Here is a 14,325-nt window from a genome sequence, read left to right as displayed (position 1 = left end):
TTCATCAGACACACCCAGAATTCTATTTTTTTTTTAAAGATTTTATTTATTTGCTAGAGAGAGAGAGTGCATAAGCAGGGGGAAGGGCAGAGGCAGAGAAGCAGGCTTCCCGCTGAGCAAGGAGCCCGATGCGGACTCGATCCTAGGACCCTGGGATCGTGACCTGAGCTGAAGGCAGCCGCTTAACCAACTGAGCCACCCATGCGCCCCCAGAATTCTACCTTTAACAGCTGGTGCGGGCGACCGTCACTACGAATAGAGAAACTGAAATGAAACCACACAGGCGAGTCTTGGGGGTATGATGTAAGAACACCTTTAGAATTAGTCTTCTTTTAGAGTTCCTGCCTCCTGATCCCTAGTAATCGTCACCACCTCCCCCAGACAGTAGCTAAACTGCTCCGCCTGAGAAAGGTGACTTTGTCGCATCTGAGCACTTCATTATGGCACCTTAAAAAGTGCATTTGCTATCACAATCTCCACGAACCTTCACTTTTCCCAGTTAATCTTACCAGAAGTGTTCTTCAAATGAATTCAGATTTTCTAAAATGGCAAGATACTTTATTTTTAAAGTCTCGTTATTTTAACACTGCATTGTTAGGTGTGATTTTTGACATCCCAGCAAGGCAAAGCTGTAAGCTCACCAGCTGCCATTAACTTATGGTGCATTTTGTCGGATCTTATTCAGTGCAGTATATGTGAGCTTAATATAGGTTCTATAGCCCTGGAAGCTGTTATTTTTCAGAATTACAAAATTACATTGTCTGAGCTTGTGGTGCAAATACCAGCATAGAGATTTCCAATTAAGTGAGTTTGGGAGTCTCAGTAGTAGTATTATTGGGGTGGTTTAGCTCAGTTCGTGGAGGGCCGGACCCGGACTGCCAGGGCCATGGATATGATTCCGTCTGTTCCCTCTGTCCCGTGAGCTCAGGCCATGTACCTTTTACGCGGCTTTCTCTGTAGCCCGTGGGACAGCATGATCAGGCTGCAGGCAGCGCCACTCCTGGGAAGCCGAAGTCGAGGCTTCTCGCTGCACTGCTGGGTAGAGCGGCAACCAGCCTCACGTGGGATGCTTTTAAAAAATAATCATAGCTTGGGCCCCCCACAGAGTCTGAGTGAGTCGGTCCAGTCTTGGGTATTTTTTTTTTTTTAAAGATTTTTATTTATTTATTTGATAGACAGAGAGAGATCACAAGTAGGCAGTAGAGGCAGGCAGAGAGAGAGGAGGAAGCAGGATCCCCGCTGAGCAGAGTGCCCGATGTGGGGCTCGATCCCAGGACCCTGAGATCATGACCCGAGCTGAAGGCAGAGGCTTAAACCACTGAACCACCCAGGCGCCCCCAGCCTTGGGTATTTTTTTAAAGCTCGCACAAGTGCGTAATGTGTGGCCGGGTTTAAGAGCCACTGGAAAGGAGGAGCACAGGGTTTGGAGTGGTCTGGTTGTGTGCCCTAGTGCTGCTCCTTCATGATGCTTACAGCCCCGGGGGGAGAACAGCTGCCTTTTGGCTGCTCTGTTCCATTTGGCTTTTACTGTCATTAGGCTTTTAGGGCATGAGTCATTAGATTTGGTTGTCTTAAACATGAAGTGAGACATTTTGATAAATCAAGATGCATTTTGATTGGTGCCTTAAGATCCACATCTGTTTTCTTTTTCTTTCTTTCCTTCTTTTTTTTTTTTTTTTTTTGGTATAAGTTTACCCAGAATGAATGTCTTCTGATGGGCGTTACCAGAAAAACGCTTGTGTTCACAGTTAATAAACAAAACTGTGGATAACGCATGTATCAAAGGAGAATTATTAGTACTTACACATGCTTTGAACTGTTTGAGAAGTAAATTATTTTGTATTGTATATATAGGTCAGTGCCTAGTTGGATGTTTAGTGCCTGTTATGTGGTTGGTCTAACTTCTGCACCAAGATTTACGTGAAAACGAGAGAAATCATGATATTTCAAGAGCCCCAGAGTCTGGGCGTTGTGGTCACAGACCTCTGGCTGGGAGAGGAGCCTCACTTTCACTCTCCTGAGTCGGGCTCTGTATTACAGTGCTCATTCCCCTTGACCTTCTGGCTCATTTTGTGGTTCTCCCTTGGAACACGTGTGCTTTCCGGGGCCGTGTCGGCGCTCCTCTTCCCGAAGCCTCCCGCGCAGCGCGGAGTGGCTCCCGTTGGTTTATGGAGTCTTCCTCTCCGGTTGGCTCCACACGAGCCCGGGTCGGCTTCCGGCGAGCCCTGGGCTGTGCCTCGGTGCGTCTCACCTTGGCAAGGGTCCTGGCTGCTCCTGCAGGACCGGTGTTTTTTCGGGAGACAGAGGCGACCCTCAGTGGAGACCCACTGAATGGAAAGACTGGCCAGAAGATCAGTGTGGACGGTAGGGCAGGGAGGGAGGCAAGAAGAGAGGGCAAGAGCGTCCCGGTTTTGTGTCGAGCACTCTCATTTGGCAGGTGTCAGCGTTTGTAGCAGGGGTGCCTCAGGCTGCTGGGGTCGACCCTTGCACTCGTGCGAGCTCTTTGTGCTCTGAAACATCCCCAAGAAAGTGAACGGAGCATTAAGAGGTGGTTGTACCAAGTTGAGCTTTTGAGCCCAGCCAGAGTGCGAGAGGTCAGGCGTGAGGGCACTTAAACTGAAGAAGGGGGAGTTTTAGCTGAGAGACGTGGCCAAAGCTGGGTGGCCGGTAGTCACTGGTACTGGGCGTGCTGCTTTGCGTCCCGGAGCAACGGCGGTGTGGGGAGGCGAGCGGAGCGTCGGCTGGGCCCTGGCCACTGAGCTGGGCGCTCACGGCAGTGCCAGGGAAAGGCCCCTGCCCCGGACAGGCTTACACACCGGTGGGTGGTAGGACGGGCTGGAGCTTGGATGGGGGTGAGACGAAAGGAGAAATACAGGTGAGAAGACCCCGAGTGTAATCTGAGGGCACTGCAGGCACCGTGGAAACATGGGAGGAGACACATTTGAGACCTCAACCCCCCGGCCTCGGGCAGGACCATATAGATGGGCTCCCCTTGAGAAGGTTTTTTTCGTTACTGTGCTTAAATTCAAGTAGGAACTTGCGCTGTCGGGGGGACTGACAGCCACCCCTCTTGTCCCTCAGTCTGGATGATCCCATTCCCACTATCATCAGAAAGGTTCCCACAAAGCCGCCTCATCCCTCTTCTCTGGCACTCACTGGGTTTTGCTGTATCACCTGCACCCCTCTGGGCCCTTCTGGGGAAGGGGGCTGTGCAACCCGCAGGGTAGGGGAGGTCCCTACCTTCACACCTGTCCCCAGCACGTGCAGCACCTCTGACCTTTTGACTCGCATTCTGCTACTTGGCGTGAGAGCGCGGGGCTCACAGTTGGATTTGAGGGCAGCACTGTGGGCGTCTTGTGGCCAAGCCATCCTAAAGTCCTTGTGGTGCCACATCATTCTGGAGGCTCCCCACCGTGCTCTTAGGAAGCCACCAGCTTGGTTTTAGAGCACCCTCAAGTCTATTAAAGCAACGGCTAGTCCTGTGTCTTGTTTGCTAGTTTCAGAATGAAAGAGCCATCTGTCAGACAGCTATTAGGACAACAAAAAAGCATCATGTGTCAACACTGAGCTCCTCTCTTTACTACCATTTTCTGGAATGATAGCCAGGCTCATTTGAGATGAAGGAGACCATTTGCCCTAGACGTTTGCCCCGTGAGGTCGCCCAGAGAGCCCCGGGCGGAGATAAATGCTGTCTGTGCTTGCTGGGGAGCCGGTCATCACGGAGCGCGTCCCGTTCACGACTGTCCCCGTCTCGCCCCCTCTCAGAGTGCGGAACAGATCGCCGCGCTGTGTAGGAGCTTCAGCGACGCGCAGAGTGACGGCATGGAAGGGCCGAGGGGGACTCGGGACCCACCTCCGCGGCCGCTGGCTCGTCACCTCTCTGATGCAGATCGCCTCCGAAAAGTCATCCAGGAGCTGATGGACACGGAGAAGTCCTACGTGAAGGTAACGGAGGGTGCTGCGTGTTCTTCCCTGCTCGGTGCCTCCCCACCAACCCCCCGAGGTGGCCGGCTGTTGGCAGGGGTCCCCGGGTCACATGTGCCCGGAACCCCAGCAGTCCTGACGGAGCCGCCTGCTCCTGGAAGCGGCGGATCACCGTCTGGGGGGTGGGCGAGGGGCCGACGAGCTGGGAGGACTTGGAAGAATTAGACTCTCGGCTCGTTGCGTTACCAAGGTAGCTTTCGCTATGGAAACAGATGTTCTGGGTTGTCATCTGCAGTCTGTGGGAAGGCCGTCTGTGCTGGTGGCGGGAGAGGGCTGCAGATGACTTCAGGGGCTGAGGAACTAGGGAACGACTTGCTCACAAGCGGCTGTTGGGGAGGCCCCCAGACCTGCCTGGTGGCGGTGGCCATGCGGGACAGGTCCCTCGCAGAGCCACGGTCATCCCGGGGCCGCTCCCACCCCGGCACAGAGGGGTAGGTGCGAGGATCTTCAGTACCCGAAGAATTCATTGATTTTTCTGAGGACCCCAGTCTGTAGTTTGAGAAACAATTTCTGAAGGACACTGGAGCCTGGGAAGACAAGGGTCTTCTGCCGTCTGTGTTTGCTGGAAGCGGCATGGCACCGGGCAGTGGCTGCCGGTGCCCCCAGGCTCTGCCTCAGGGTGGCGGCACGGCCTCGGCTGGTTTCCCTCCAGTCCCTCTCGGACGGGCGTGCCGCGTTCCAGCGTGCGTGCACACGGCTGTCACCTTCTTCCTCTACACGGCAAATCTGAGCTTCCCCTTTCATCACTGTCACCGTCATTTCATCTGGACGCGGCGGAAGGCCTGCTCGCAGGTGGAACTGCCCAGAGCTGCTCCTTCTGGCCCCGCGGGGAGAATGAAAAGCTGTAGAGTTGGCGGTTGACTTTCTTTATCTCATTACGTCCTGTCCAGTATCTCACATGGGGAGATGACGTGCACGCGGGGGGCTCAGACCCGGCTTCTGGGTCATCCCTTGAACGTGACAGCCATTCCGAAGCAGCTGCCTGCGCTGGGTAGTTTGAGGCTTCAGAGACCCTCTGCCCACCCCCACACCCCCCCGCCCCGGGGACGGTGGTCACGAGCTTTCACCCACAGAGGCAAGGGTGGAATTTCTATTGCTGCCGACCGTGTGCCTCTGCTTTCCCGTTCGGCCCCACCGCGCCGGGAGGGTTGTTTCGCTGAGATGCTGGCAGAGGACTGAGATGGATGTTCTGGGTGAGCTGGACAGAAACGGCCCTTCACTCTGCACGCAACCCTGCACTTTGTTTTCGTAGGGCTGCAGCTGGCTGGCTCCGAGGCTCAGTGCTCCCGCCTCCCGGTGTGTAAGTCCTCCTGGGCGGCCCTGGCCGGCTCGAGGAAGGAGGGCAGCCCGTCACTGTCTCTGACCCAATAACCAGCACCGGGTGCCTCTTGTGATTCGCACACACACACCACTTTTGTTTTGTCATTTCTCTTTGTGGCTGACATTTAACACGGGATTTTAGTTCCTGTTCATCTAACCTTGGTCCCTGCATGCAACTTGGAATTTGCAGCACTGGTGTTAAGCCGAGATACGGTTCAGTAACTACTCACTCTGCTCTGAAGCAGTCGCCGTGGAGGATGGTGAGGGAGGGAAGGCCAGGGAGCTTTTCGTTGCTGCATAGGAAAGGGCATCACAGGCCTGTCCGCTTGCTCCCAGGACCTGTGCCGTAAAGTCCTGGAGATTTCTGGCTCTGCCAAAGCTCTTCCGGTCTAGATTTCTCCGCTGTAAAATGAGGGAGCAAAGTAATGGACTTTGTAATCAATCACGTCTAGCATTTTCATTCTCAGAATTCTTTAGAATAAATGAAATAAGAAAAAAAAAACCTTTTCTATTACAAAATTGTATCCTGGTCTTGGCTTCAAATTATTAAATAAACATATTATCTAAAGAGTTTTGTGAACACTGTCCACTCCCGCTACTGCTGGAGCCCAGTTTACTGGAGGCTCAAACGTGGCCTAGACTGTATACATCATGACTGCACTTAACCTCTGGAAACTTTTTCTTGCATCTGAATACGGGAGTTTGAAATTCGGCTAATGCGTCAACTCCAAAGTTGAAGAGCTTCCCAGATCTTGTCCCGTCCCTCTCAGCTCCACGGCGGGGCTGTCGCCATGCTCCCTGAGACAGAGGAGGAGGCAGGGTGAGCTGGCCGGTGTGGTCACTCCTGACAGAGGTGCCTTGCCAAAGCTCACCTTCTCTGCAGGTGGATGAACGATGCTGCCCTTGGTCACGGACAGAGAGTGGCTCTGCCACCAGGCTGTCGAACCAAGCGGGACGGGTGTTCCAGCTGCTGAGTGCACTGGCTACTAGTGTCTGTGAATTAGGTCAGAAATAATTGTAACCACCTTTAGGGTCATGAATTTCAACAAGACTTGAAATCCATCATTGCCGGTGGGAGTCTGGAGCTATGGTTAGGGTTGCTGGAAACTTGGGTTTTTCAGAGACGTGTAATAAAGATTCTCTTCTTCTGTCTTTCAGGATCTGAGCTGCCTCTTTGAATTATACTTGGAGCCACTTCAAAATGAGACCTTTCTCACCCAAGATGAGGTAATCAGTCCCTTCCCCCTGTCCCCTGACACATAGGTCAGTCTGTTTGCCCATTAGTGGACCTCCCCGGAGGTTCTGTCCGCTGATCCCCAAAGAACATCCAGGACTAAAGGGTCATCAGAGGGACCCAGGTGTGGCCTCCTCCAAAACCTTTAATGTGGCCTCTGCCATGTGAGGCTCAGTGAGAAGAGTTTACCTGTACAGGACAGTGTCCTTTTTGGAAAGAAGGTGTGGCCAAAAGTCGCTCTTTAATTCATGACTTGTTAAATCTCAGCAATTAGTTCTTTTCTACTGACTTCCATTTTTTGCTAATTTGAATCCATTTACATTCATTTGAATCCATTGTTACATCCACTTACAAGGTTATTTTAGAATTACTCAAACCAGAGTTGTAAAAATTCTGTGTATAAACTAGGTCACGGAGTGAATATGCTGCCTTCTTTGAAGGACATCGTTCTTTCTGCTTCTTGGTGAACAACCTGGGATTTGCCTGTGTCTCGGGGTTAGAGTGGTCTCTGGGTCTTCATTGCTAATACCCTCTTTCTGATCCCGGCCTTCATATTAGATGGAGTCACTTTTTGGAAGTTTGCCCGAGATGCTTGAATTTCAAAAGGTGTTTCTGGAAACTCTGGAGGATGGGATTTCAGCGTCTTCAGACTTTAACAGCCTCGAGACTCCCTCACAGTTCAGAGTAAGTGTTTTTGAACTTTGGTTTTAAGCAAAAATAAATGGGTGGTGTGCAGAACGCTCCCTTGAAAAAGAAATTGCTGTCCCTTGCCCATTGACAAGGTAAACTTAGTGCTCTCATTGTGCTGTTTTCCTCTGGAAGGGAGTAAAAGCAGGCCACGTTTTCATCTTGAGTGGTTCTGGTAATCAGAAGTCTGGGCGGCACAACTTACGTAGAATCGGCCTGTGGCTGAGCATGTCCACCACACTGTTTGCTCAGATCTACAGAACCATACGTAGGGAGTTTGCTCCATGCAGGAACCCCTACCCTGCATCTAATCTCGCATCTTCATGGTCATGTGATGCTGGGATGAAAAGCATAGGTCAGCGGTTCTTTGGTGAAACCCTGTCTCCAATGTGGGCACCAGTGAGTGGTGAGGAGCCCCTCCGGGGAAGGAAAGGTACAAGACAGGAGAAGGGGGACAGGCCAGGATACAGACAAAAGCATCTGTCCTGAGTCATGGCTTGACTGATGATCCTCCCAGATTATTCGTATCCCACTTTGCTGGATGTATTTTTGTAGAACTTTCTTGTCCTGTGCCCGTGGTGTCAGTAGGCTCTGCTACCAGAAAGCGTTCAATCAAACTAAAGGTCTCCTAGGGAAGTGCCAGGCCGTTCTCAGTCTGCTGTGAAAATGGGGTAGTCCTGAATTTATTTCATTTGGTGGTTTCTCTGCGGCATTAGTGCCCTTGTGTCTGAGAGACAGGTGCCATGGATGCACCAAAGTAGTCAGATGCCATCTCAGAGCCAGCAGGCACTGATTAAACCATGTCCAATGTGACTTTTCCCTCCCCTTCCAGAAATTGCTCTTTTCCCTTGGAGGCTCTTTCCTTTATTACGCGGACCATTTTAAACTCTACAGTGGATTCTGTGCTAATCATATTAAAGTACAGAAGGTTCTGGAGCGAGGTAAGTTGCTCATACCTTTATAGTTGTGCCTTTTTTTTCAGTTCTTAAGAGTAAATTTGCATTTAATAAGTTGAAATAAGTGCAGTTTTAATGGATCATACTCTGTTCTTGACCTTTAAATTGACAGACTTTAGAAGAAAAAATTGCCAGTTTATTTCAGTTTATTGGTAGCAATGAACACGTGTCCTAAGAGCAGAGATGTTTCTCAGCCATGTGTCACTCGGCTGTTAAATTACCTCTGGATTTTTTTTCTTTTATTTTTTGCCAAATTCCCTGATCTAAAAACCGGGAACCCTAAGCTGGATGGGGATAGGAAAGAACGTATGCTGCTTTCTTCTTTCTCCTTAACCGTCTTCGGCCCGAGGATCCACCGCAGACCCCACCACCACACTCCCAAGCAGTGTGGTCACTAAAGTTAAAGCCTTTTTGATGGAACCAGCCCACATCCTGTCCCTGAAGCACCCTTCATCTCTCCACGTTTTTAGCGTCTTTTTTCATTGGGTTTCACTGAAGCCTTTCATTTTCTGGAAGCCCAGATAGACTCGTTGGGTGGACCTCAGCCCTCTTCCCTCCATGCGCTGACCCCGCTCTGGGGGCCACGGGAGAGGCTGTGGGACAGGAGAGGCTGCGCATGCGCCAGCCCGCAGCGGGCGAGGCCGCGAGAGATGCTGCAGGGTGGGTGGGAGAGGCTGCGCATGCGCGGGACTGCACGGGCGGGCTGGAGGCGTGCGGCGGCGAGCGCACGGAGTGCCTGGGCTTTCGGTCCCGGGCCAGTCAGCGGCCCAGCCCGGGCGGTGTATTTGAGGATCTGATGACAGCCGTGACCTTGTTCAGTAGGGAGCTTTGTGCCACTGTCACCATCGTCACCATCCGCTGCTCAAGTGGCCTTGTGTGCTCCTGTCACACCGGATCAGGAAGGCTGCCTCACCTGAAGCCGTCCTGTGGCTGAGGCCGCTTCCGCAGCCACGCGCCTGAGAGGAAAGCTCTCCAGTCTGTCTGTCAGGAGCGTTTCTGGCGCGTTCTTCGGCATCTCCTTTCTGGTGGCGGGGACAGGAGGGAAGGTGAGGGGTGCCGGCACGGGCCGGGGCCGCGGGGCCCCTGGCGCGCGTGTGGCTCCCACACCCGAAGGCACCTTAGGTCGGCCCGACCCGGCCCCAGAGAAGGTCACCCGGCTGCCGCTGCCGCCTCATTCTCTCACGGGAATGGGGGAGCCTGACCTGAACGAGCCGCAGCCTCCGCCGGGATGACGTCATACGTTTCTGCAGATCAGCCCTGCCGAGCTCCTAGTCCCTGGCCCTAACCCTTGGCTGGGTCCTGAGAGGACCTTCCCCAAGGGCCTTGCTTCGGATCCCAGGGATTGCGGACACCGGAGCCATAGTGGATGGCGCACCTGCCAGCCGGAAGGAAACCGCGCCGTTTGGCTCTTCAGAAAGGTTTCAGAGCGGGAGAAAGCTGCACGGCCACCCGAGGCCACCCCCACACTCAGCGGCCTCTGTTAGAAACCCAGAGCCTGACGCTCACCCGGATCCCCGCCCTTATTCCAGCACCCCCCACCCCCCAGCTCTCTGCTGCGCCTTCAGATTGGTCCTGCCATGCCCCTAGGCCCTAACCCTAACCCTGTGTTGGGTTCTGAGGAGTGCGTCCCCCAAAGCCTGGATCCAAAGGCCCCGGGTTTGGGGACCTTGAGCACTACCAGAGGACTCGCCTGCCACCCAGGAGGAAACCCTGGTCTCTGGAACTCCGGAAAGGATTCAGAGTAGGAGGAATCTGGAAGCCCCCTTAAAGCCATCCCGACATTCAGCAGCCTCGTAGACGACAACCCAGAGCCTGACACTCACCCTTATCCAAGCCCTCAACGCTGCTCTCCATAAAGGTCGAATCAAAGCCGGCAGACGGGGCCTGCCATACCCCTAGTCCCTAACCCTAACCTGGGGTTGGGTTCTGAGGGGTCCGTCCCTAAGAGCCTGGATCCAAAGCCCAGGGACTGGTGAGCCTTGAGGAATACCCGTGGTCTCAGCCTGCCACCCAGAAGGAGGCCATTCCATTTGGAACTCTCGGAAGCATTCAGAGTGACGGAAGTCTGCGTGCCCACTCCTGGCCACGTCCACCTTCAGCAGGGCCCTGGACACAAACGCGGGATAAAAAGCACTTCCCCTGGGACTTGAGTGTCTTCTTTAGAATGACAGCGGCCCTCATGCATCCTCTCCCATTTTGATTTGCTGGCTCTCTGGAAGCCAGGGAACCCGGGCTTTCTCCTGTGACAGTGACAGTGGCCAATGTGTGGGGAGAGGTCTGTACTTGAACTTTTTTGGTTGCATCAGCAGGGTGGTAGCAGCCAAGTTGAACTCCAGACCCCTTCCTCTGTCTGTCATTATACAGTTCCAGGTGGCACGAATAGGATCTGAAGGTTGCCCTTCAGTGTTTCTCTCTCAAAACCAGGCAGCAGTCTCTCCGCAGCATCACAGAAGGCGTGTCGAGGTTTATCCCAGCACTCAGAGCATTTAGCCCGTTCCATTGAAGCAACTCTGCCATTTGGTTTCAGTCTGGATCTTCACAGTATCATAGAAGAACAGGCTCCAGGTTAAGAAACGGAGTCTTGTGGTGCTTCAGGGGAACAAGCACCAACCCAAATCTGTCTCCCTACTTGCTTAAACAGAGATCTGATTCCCGTCAGCACTTCCTCAAGGAACACCTTCTTACCCACAGTAGAATTAAGGCTCACCAACGCTTTGCTCCGTTCTGAAGGATCATCCCACCATCCACTTTGGTGGTCACATTCAAAACGGCACATCATCTCCTAGAAGGTGTAGATTTTTGCCTTTGTGACAAAACCCCAAATACGGGTATAATTTCATTCAAATTGGCTGAATTCCAAGTAGATGGTTAAGCAGTGTCAGCAGGTGGACTCCAAAGCAGTGACACATCCACTGACACTCTCTCAAAATTGAACGGGGTTGGGTTCCCAGGTGTCCCCATCATAACGTCAGACGCTGGACACGTAGCGGTCTGAAGGTCACATCCGGCGGAATAGACTGGTCAGAGCTGTGGAGTCTCTGAAGCCTCGGAGAAGGCTGCACTGCTTATCAGTTTATTTTAAAGAAAACAAGATAATCCCTAGTGGATAGAAAATTAACAGTCCGTGCGAGGACAGTGGGGGCAAATTACTAGTTTATTTTACTACAGGATTTTTTTGCAGGGTAGGTGTAGGGTCTGGATGATACTGTTTTGTGGCTTTATGAATTGGTTGAAACTCACTCTTTAGGCACCTCTGACAGTCTCTCACGGGGTTGCATGTGAATATGCCCTGAAAGCCATTCCTACATTTCAACTCGGTGTTCCTCTTTGGTGTAGAGACTGTGCTATTATATAGGGAGCCTCGTAAACTCCCGTTTTCCATGGGACTTGCCCCCGAGCTGTGATGCTGAATCCGCGCTGACCGCTGGGCGCCTGACCCTCTGAAGCATTTGCGTTTTTATAAAAAATGCCATTAGGAGGGCTGCAGAAGTGGGTGAGCTAGAACTTCATTAAACACTAGATGAAGTAGGGTTTCATTTATCCTGCTGTGCTCTCCTAAGGGTCTTGTGTCCCCCTGCTTGTAGCTAAAACTGATAAAGCCTTCAAGGCTTTTCTGGATGCCCGGAACCCCACGAAGCAGCATTCCTCCACCCTGGAGTCCTACCTCATCAAGCCCGTGCAGAGGGTGCTCAAGTACCCTCTGCTGCTCAAGGAGCTCGTGTCGCTGACGGACCACGAGAGCGAGGAGCACTATCACCTGACCGGTAAGAGGGCGGCCCGCGAGGCCCCACTGCTCGGCCTGCTTCCTTTCCCAGTCTCAGACCTGCCTCCGTCCTGCGGTTCTTAAGCTTAGGTAGAATCTACGTGAAAATAGCCTTTAGATGACAGGATCCTTGGGCAAAATTATGTCGCCAGAGGAGCCCCGTTCCCCTCTGGAGGGATGATTCCGTTTTCATTTTTCAAAGAACGCATTTGGGCTCGGGGAGGTGAGATCCGTTCCTTTGGGGTCTCCTGGTTAGCACAACAGCGCTGCCGAGAAAGGGGCCCATTTTCCTGCCCCCCTCGGGAGGTTTTGTATTGCCGGCGGCCCCCGGCGCCGCTGCGGGATCCGCGGGGTGCGGCTCCACCTTGTGGGGACTTGAGAGCAGAGCCCCGCGCCGCAGTCCCGCAGTCCCGCCCCAGCGACGGTGGCGGAGGCGTGTCTGCGGCCGCACCCTCAGTTGCTGGCCCGAGATACAGGCTGTGAGATGCGCAGAGCCCTTCAGACGGATCGTAGAGTATCCTTTGAAGGGATGCTTAGGAGTACTGAATAGTAAACACTGAAAAGAGTGTTAATTAAACTGGCTCTTTTTCTCTGACAAGCACGGACTTTTGTATCCTAAGTAACAAAGACAAAAAATTTTTTTTACATGTGGGTTAAATTCAACAAGTAAATGATACGAATTATGATTAGTATTCAAATAATGTGAAAAGATCTTTTTCACCAAGATGATGTTTAAGTGGTTAAAAATTGCCTTCCAAACTTGCCTCCAAACTGAATTAAAATACCGAATCAGGAGAACAAAATATGAAAAATACTAAATTTATAGGTAACCTGAAATTTTGCTTTTTGACTGTGACAGAGTCCTTTTGTCCCTCACATGCCCAAGTAGAAAGTTACTAATAAGCACCGTGTATAATGCAAACCATGTGTAATGCAAACCACGAACCATGAGGGGCATGTACAGAGACACGAGTAAGTTCTTGCTAACCTGTTGTAGTTCACAGTTGAGTCATTGGCCGAGGAGGAGAGGCGGCATTTACGGGGAGGCACAGAGCCAGTCACTATTGGGTCTCGGTTCTGGCTCTATTCCTCATTCTCTCTTTAGAAGTCTGGGAATATACTTACTCCCTCTGCACCCCAGTTTCCTCATCTGCAAAGTGGGATTAATTACAGCTCCTCCAATCACTGAGTTGCTGTGGGGACGAAATGAGATGATGAACATAAACCACCTGCTCTAGTACCTGCCACATTGAAGGTGCTCGATCAGCATTAGCTGTTACTATTAGTGATTATTTTTACCTGTGTTTTGCCTCATTTCAAAGAGAACTGGAGGTGGGAAGATCATTCTACTGTTCTTCATTATAATGACTGGGTTACAGTGGGCTGTGTGAGCCACACCTGAGTAATGCTTCTGTTAATCAGAACTGGTCTTGAATCCTGGCTTGAATCTTGAGCTTTTTCATTACTGCTTTTGGTAGAACTTAAACAAAATTTATAAAAATGATTTCATATTTTTCAGAAGCACTAAAGGCAATGGAAAAAGTAGCGAGCCACATCAATGAGATGCAAAAGATCTACGAGGATTATGGGACCGTGTTTGACCAGCTAGTGGCAGAGCAGAGTGGAACAGAGAAGGAGGTCAGTGGGACTTCTGGATTCTGGGAGGCATTTGTTCGCTGCATCTATAGGTGGTCTCCAAACTAGGCCACTGTGTTCAGGCTCTCCTACAGGAGAATATGCCTTTTTTTTTTTTTTTTTTTTTAATCTTAGTGCTTGCAATAAACCATACCATTTAAGTATCAGTGGAACATAAAATTCATTGTATTGGTTTAAAAATGTAACCTTACTTCACTTTAGCATTGTATGAAAGTAAACAAGAAATATCACTAAGCTTATATCCCTACCTCCTCCTCCCTTTCCATGAGGCAGGACTCATCCCAGAGGTGGGCTTGTACATGGAGAGCTCGCGCTGACGGGGAGGCAGTGGGAGCTAACAGCTAGAGAGAACCTGATATCTAACATTGGTGGCTATGTCCGTACTTACAGAATTAGTTGAAGTGGAATTTGAAAATTTCTGCATTTTTCTTTTCTGGTTGATGACTAAACTAGAATCTTGAGCTTTTAAAGTCTACGAAGAAGGAAACAGTTTCCGTAGAGAAGGCAAGAACAGAAAACAGCTGGAGTTTAATTTTTTCTTACAGTTTCAGTGTTGGTCCTTTTTTCTTTGCAGGCGTAGTACAGTTATGGATCAGGAGAGTGAATGTGCTAGAGTCTGAGGTCAATATTAATGAAGACACTTTGGATGGACCTCAATGTCCATTTACATATAATATGTACACTGAACCAAAATGTCGTTCTATTTCTGATTTTATTCAAAGTTC

The 14,325-nt window shown here is 51.2% G+C and overlaps 1 protein-coding gene across 3 annotated transcripts in view; it reads left to right on the top strand.

Annotated features, from left to right (window-relative positions):
* The window catches only part of TIAM2 (TIAM Rac1 associated GEF 2), a 181,497-nt gene that overhangs the window by 161,505 nt on the left and 5,667 nt on the right, over positions 1-14,325 (top strand). For all 3 annotated transcript variants that reach the window (XM_044243397.1, XM_044243415.1, XM_044243406.1), the window contains 6 exons: positions 3,766-3,945; positions 6,463-6,531; positions 7,097-7,222; positions 8,058-8,166; positions 11,766-11,945; positions 13,464-13,582. In XM_044243397.1, the coding sequence (XP_044099332.1) occupies positions 3,766-3,945; positions 6,463-6,531; positions 7,097-7,222; positions 8,058-8,166; positions 11,766-11,945; positions 13,464-13,582 (783 nt within the window). The remainder of the gene's footprint in view (positions 1-3,765; positions 3,946-6,462; positions 6,532-7,096; positions 7,223-8,057; positions 8,167-11,765; positions 11,946-13,463; positions 13,583-14,325) is intronic.

Source organism: Neovison vison, chromosome 1 (assembly GCF_020171115.1).
Source record: "Neovison vison isolate M4711 chromosome 1, ASM_NN_V1, whole genome shotgun sequence".
NCBI lineage: Eukaryota > Metazoa > Chordata > Mammalia > Carnivora > Mustelidae > Neogale > Neogale vison.
Note: the sequence above shows the minus strand (reverse complement) of the source record. Positions and strands in the feature narration are given on the sequence as shown.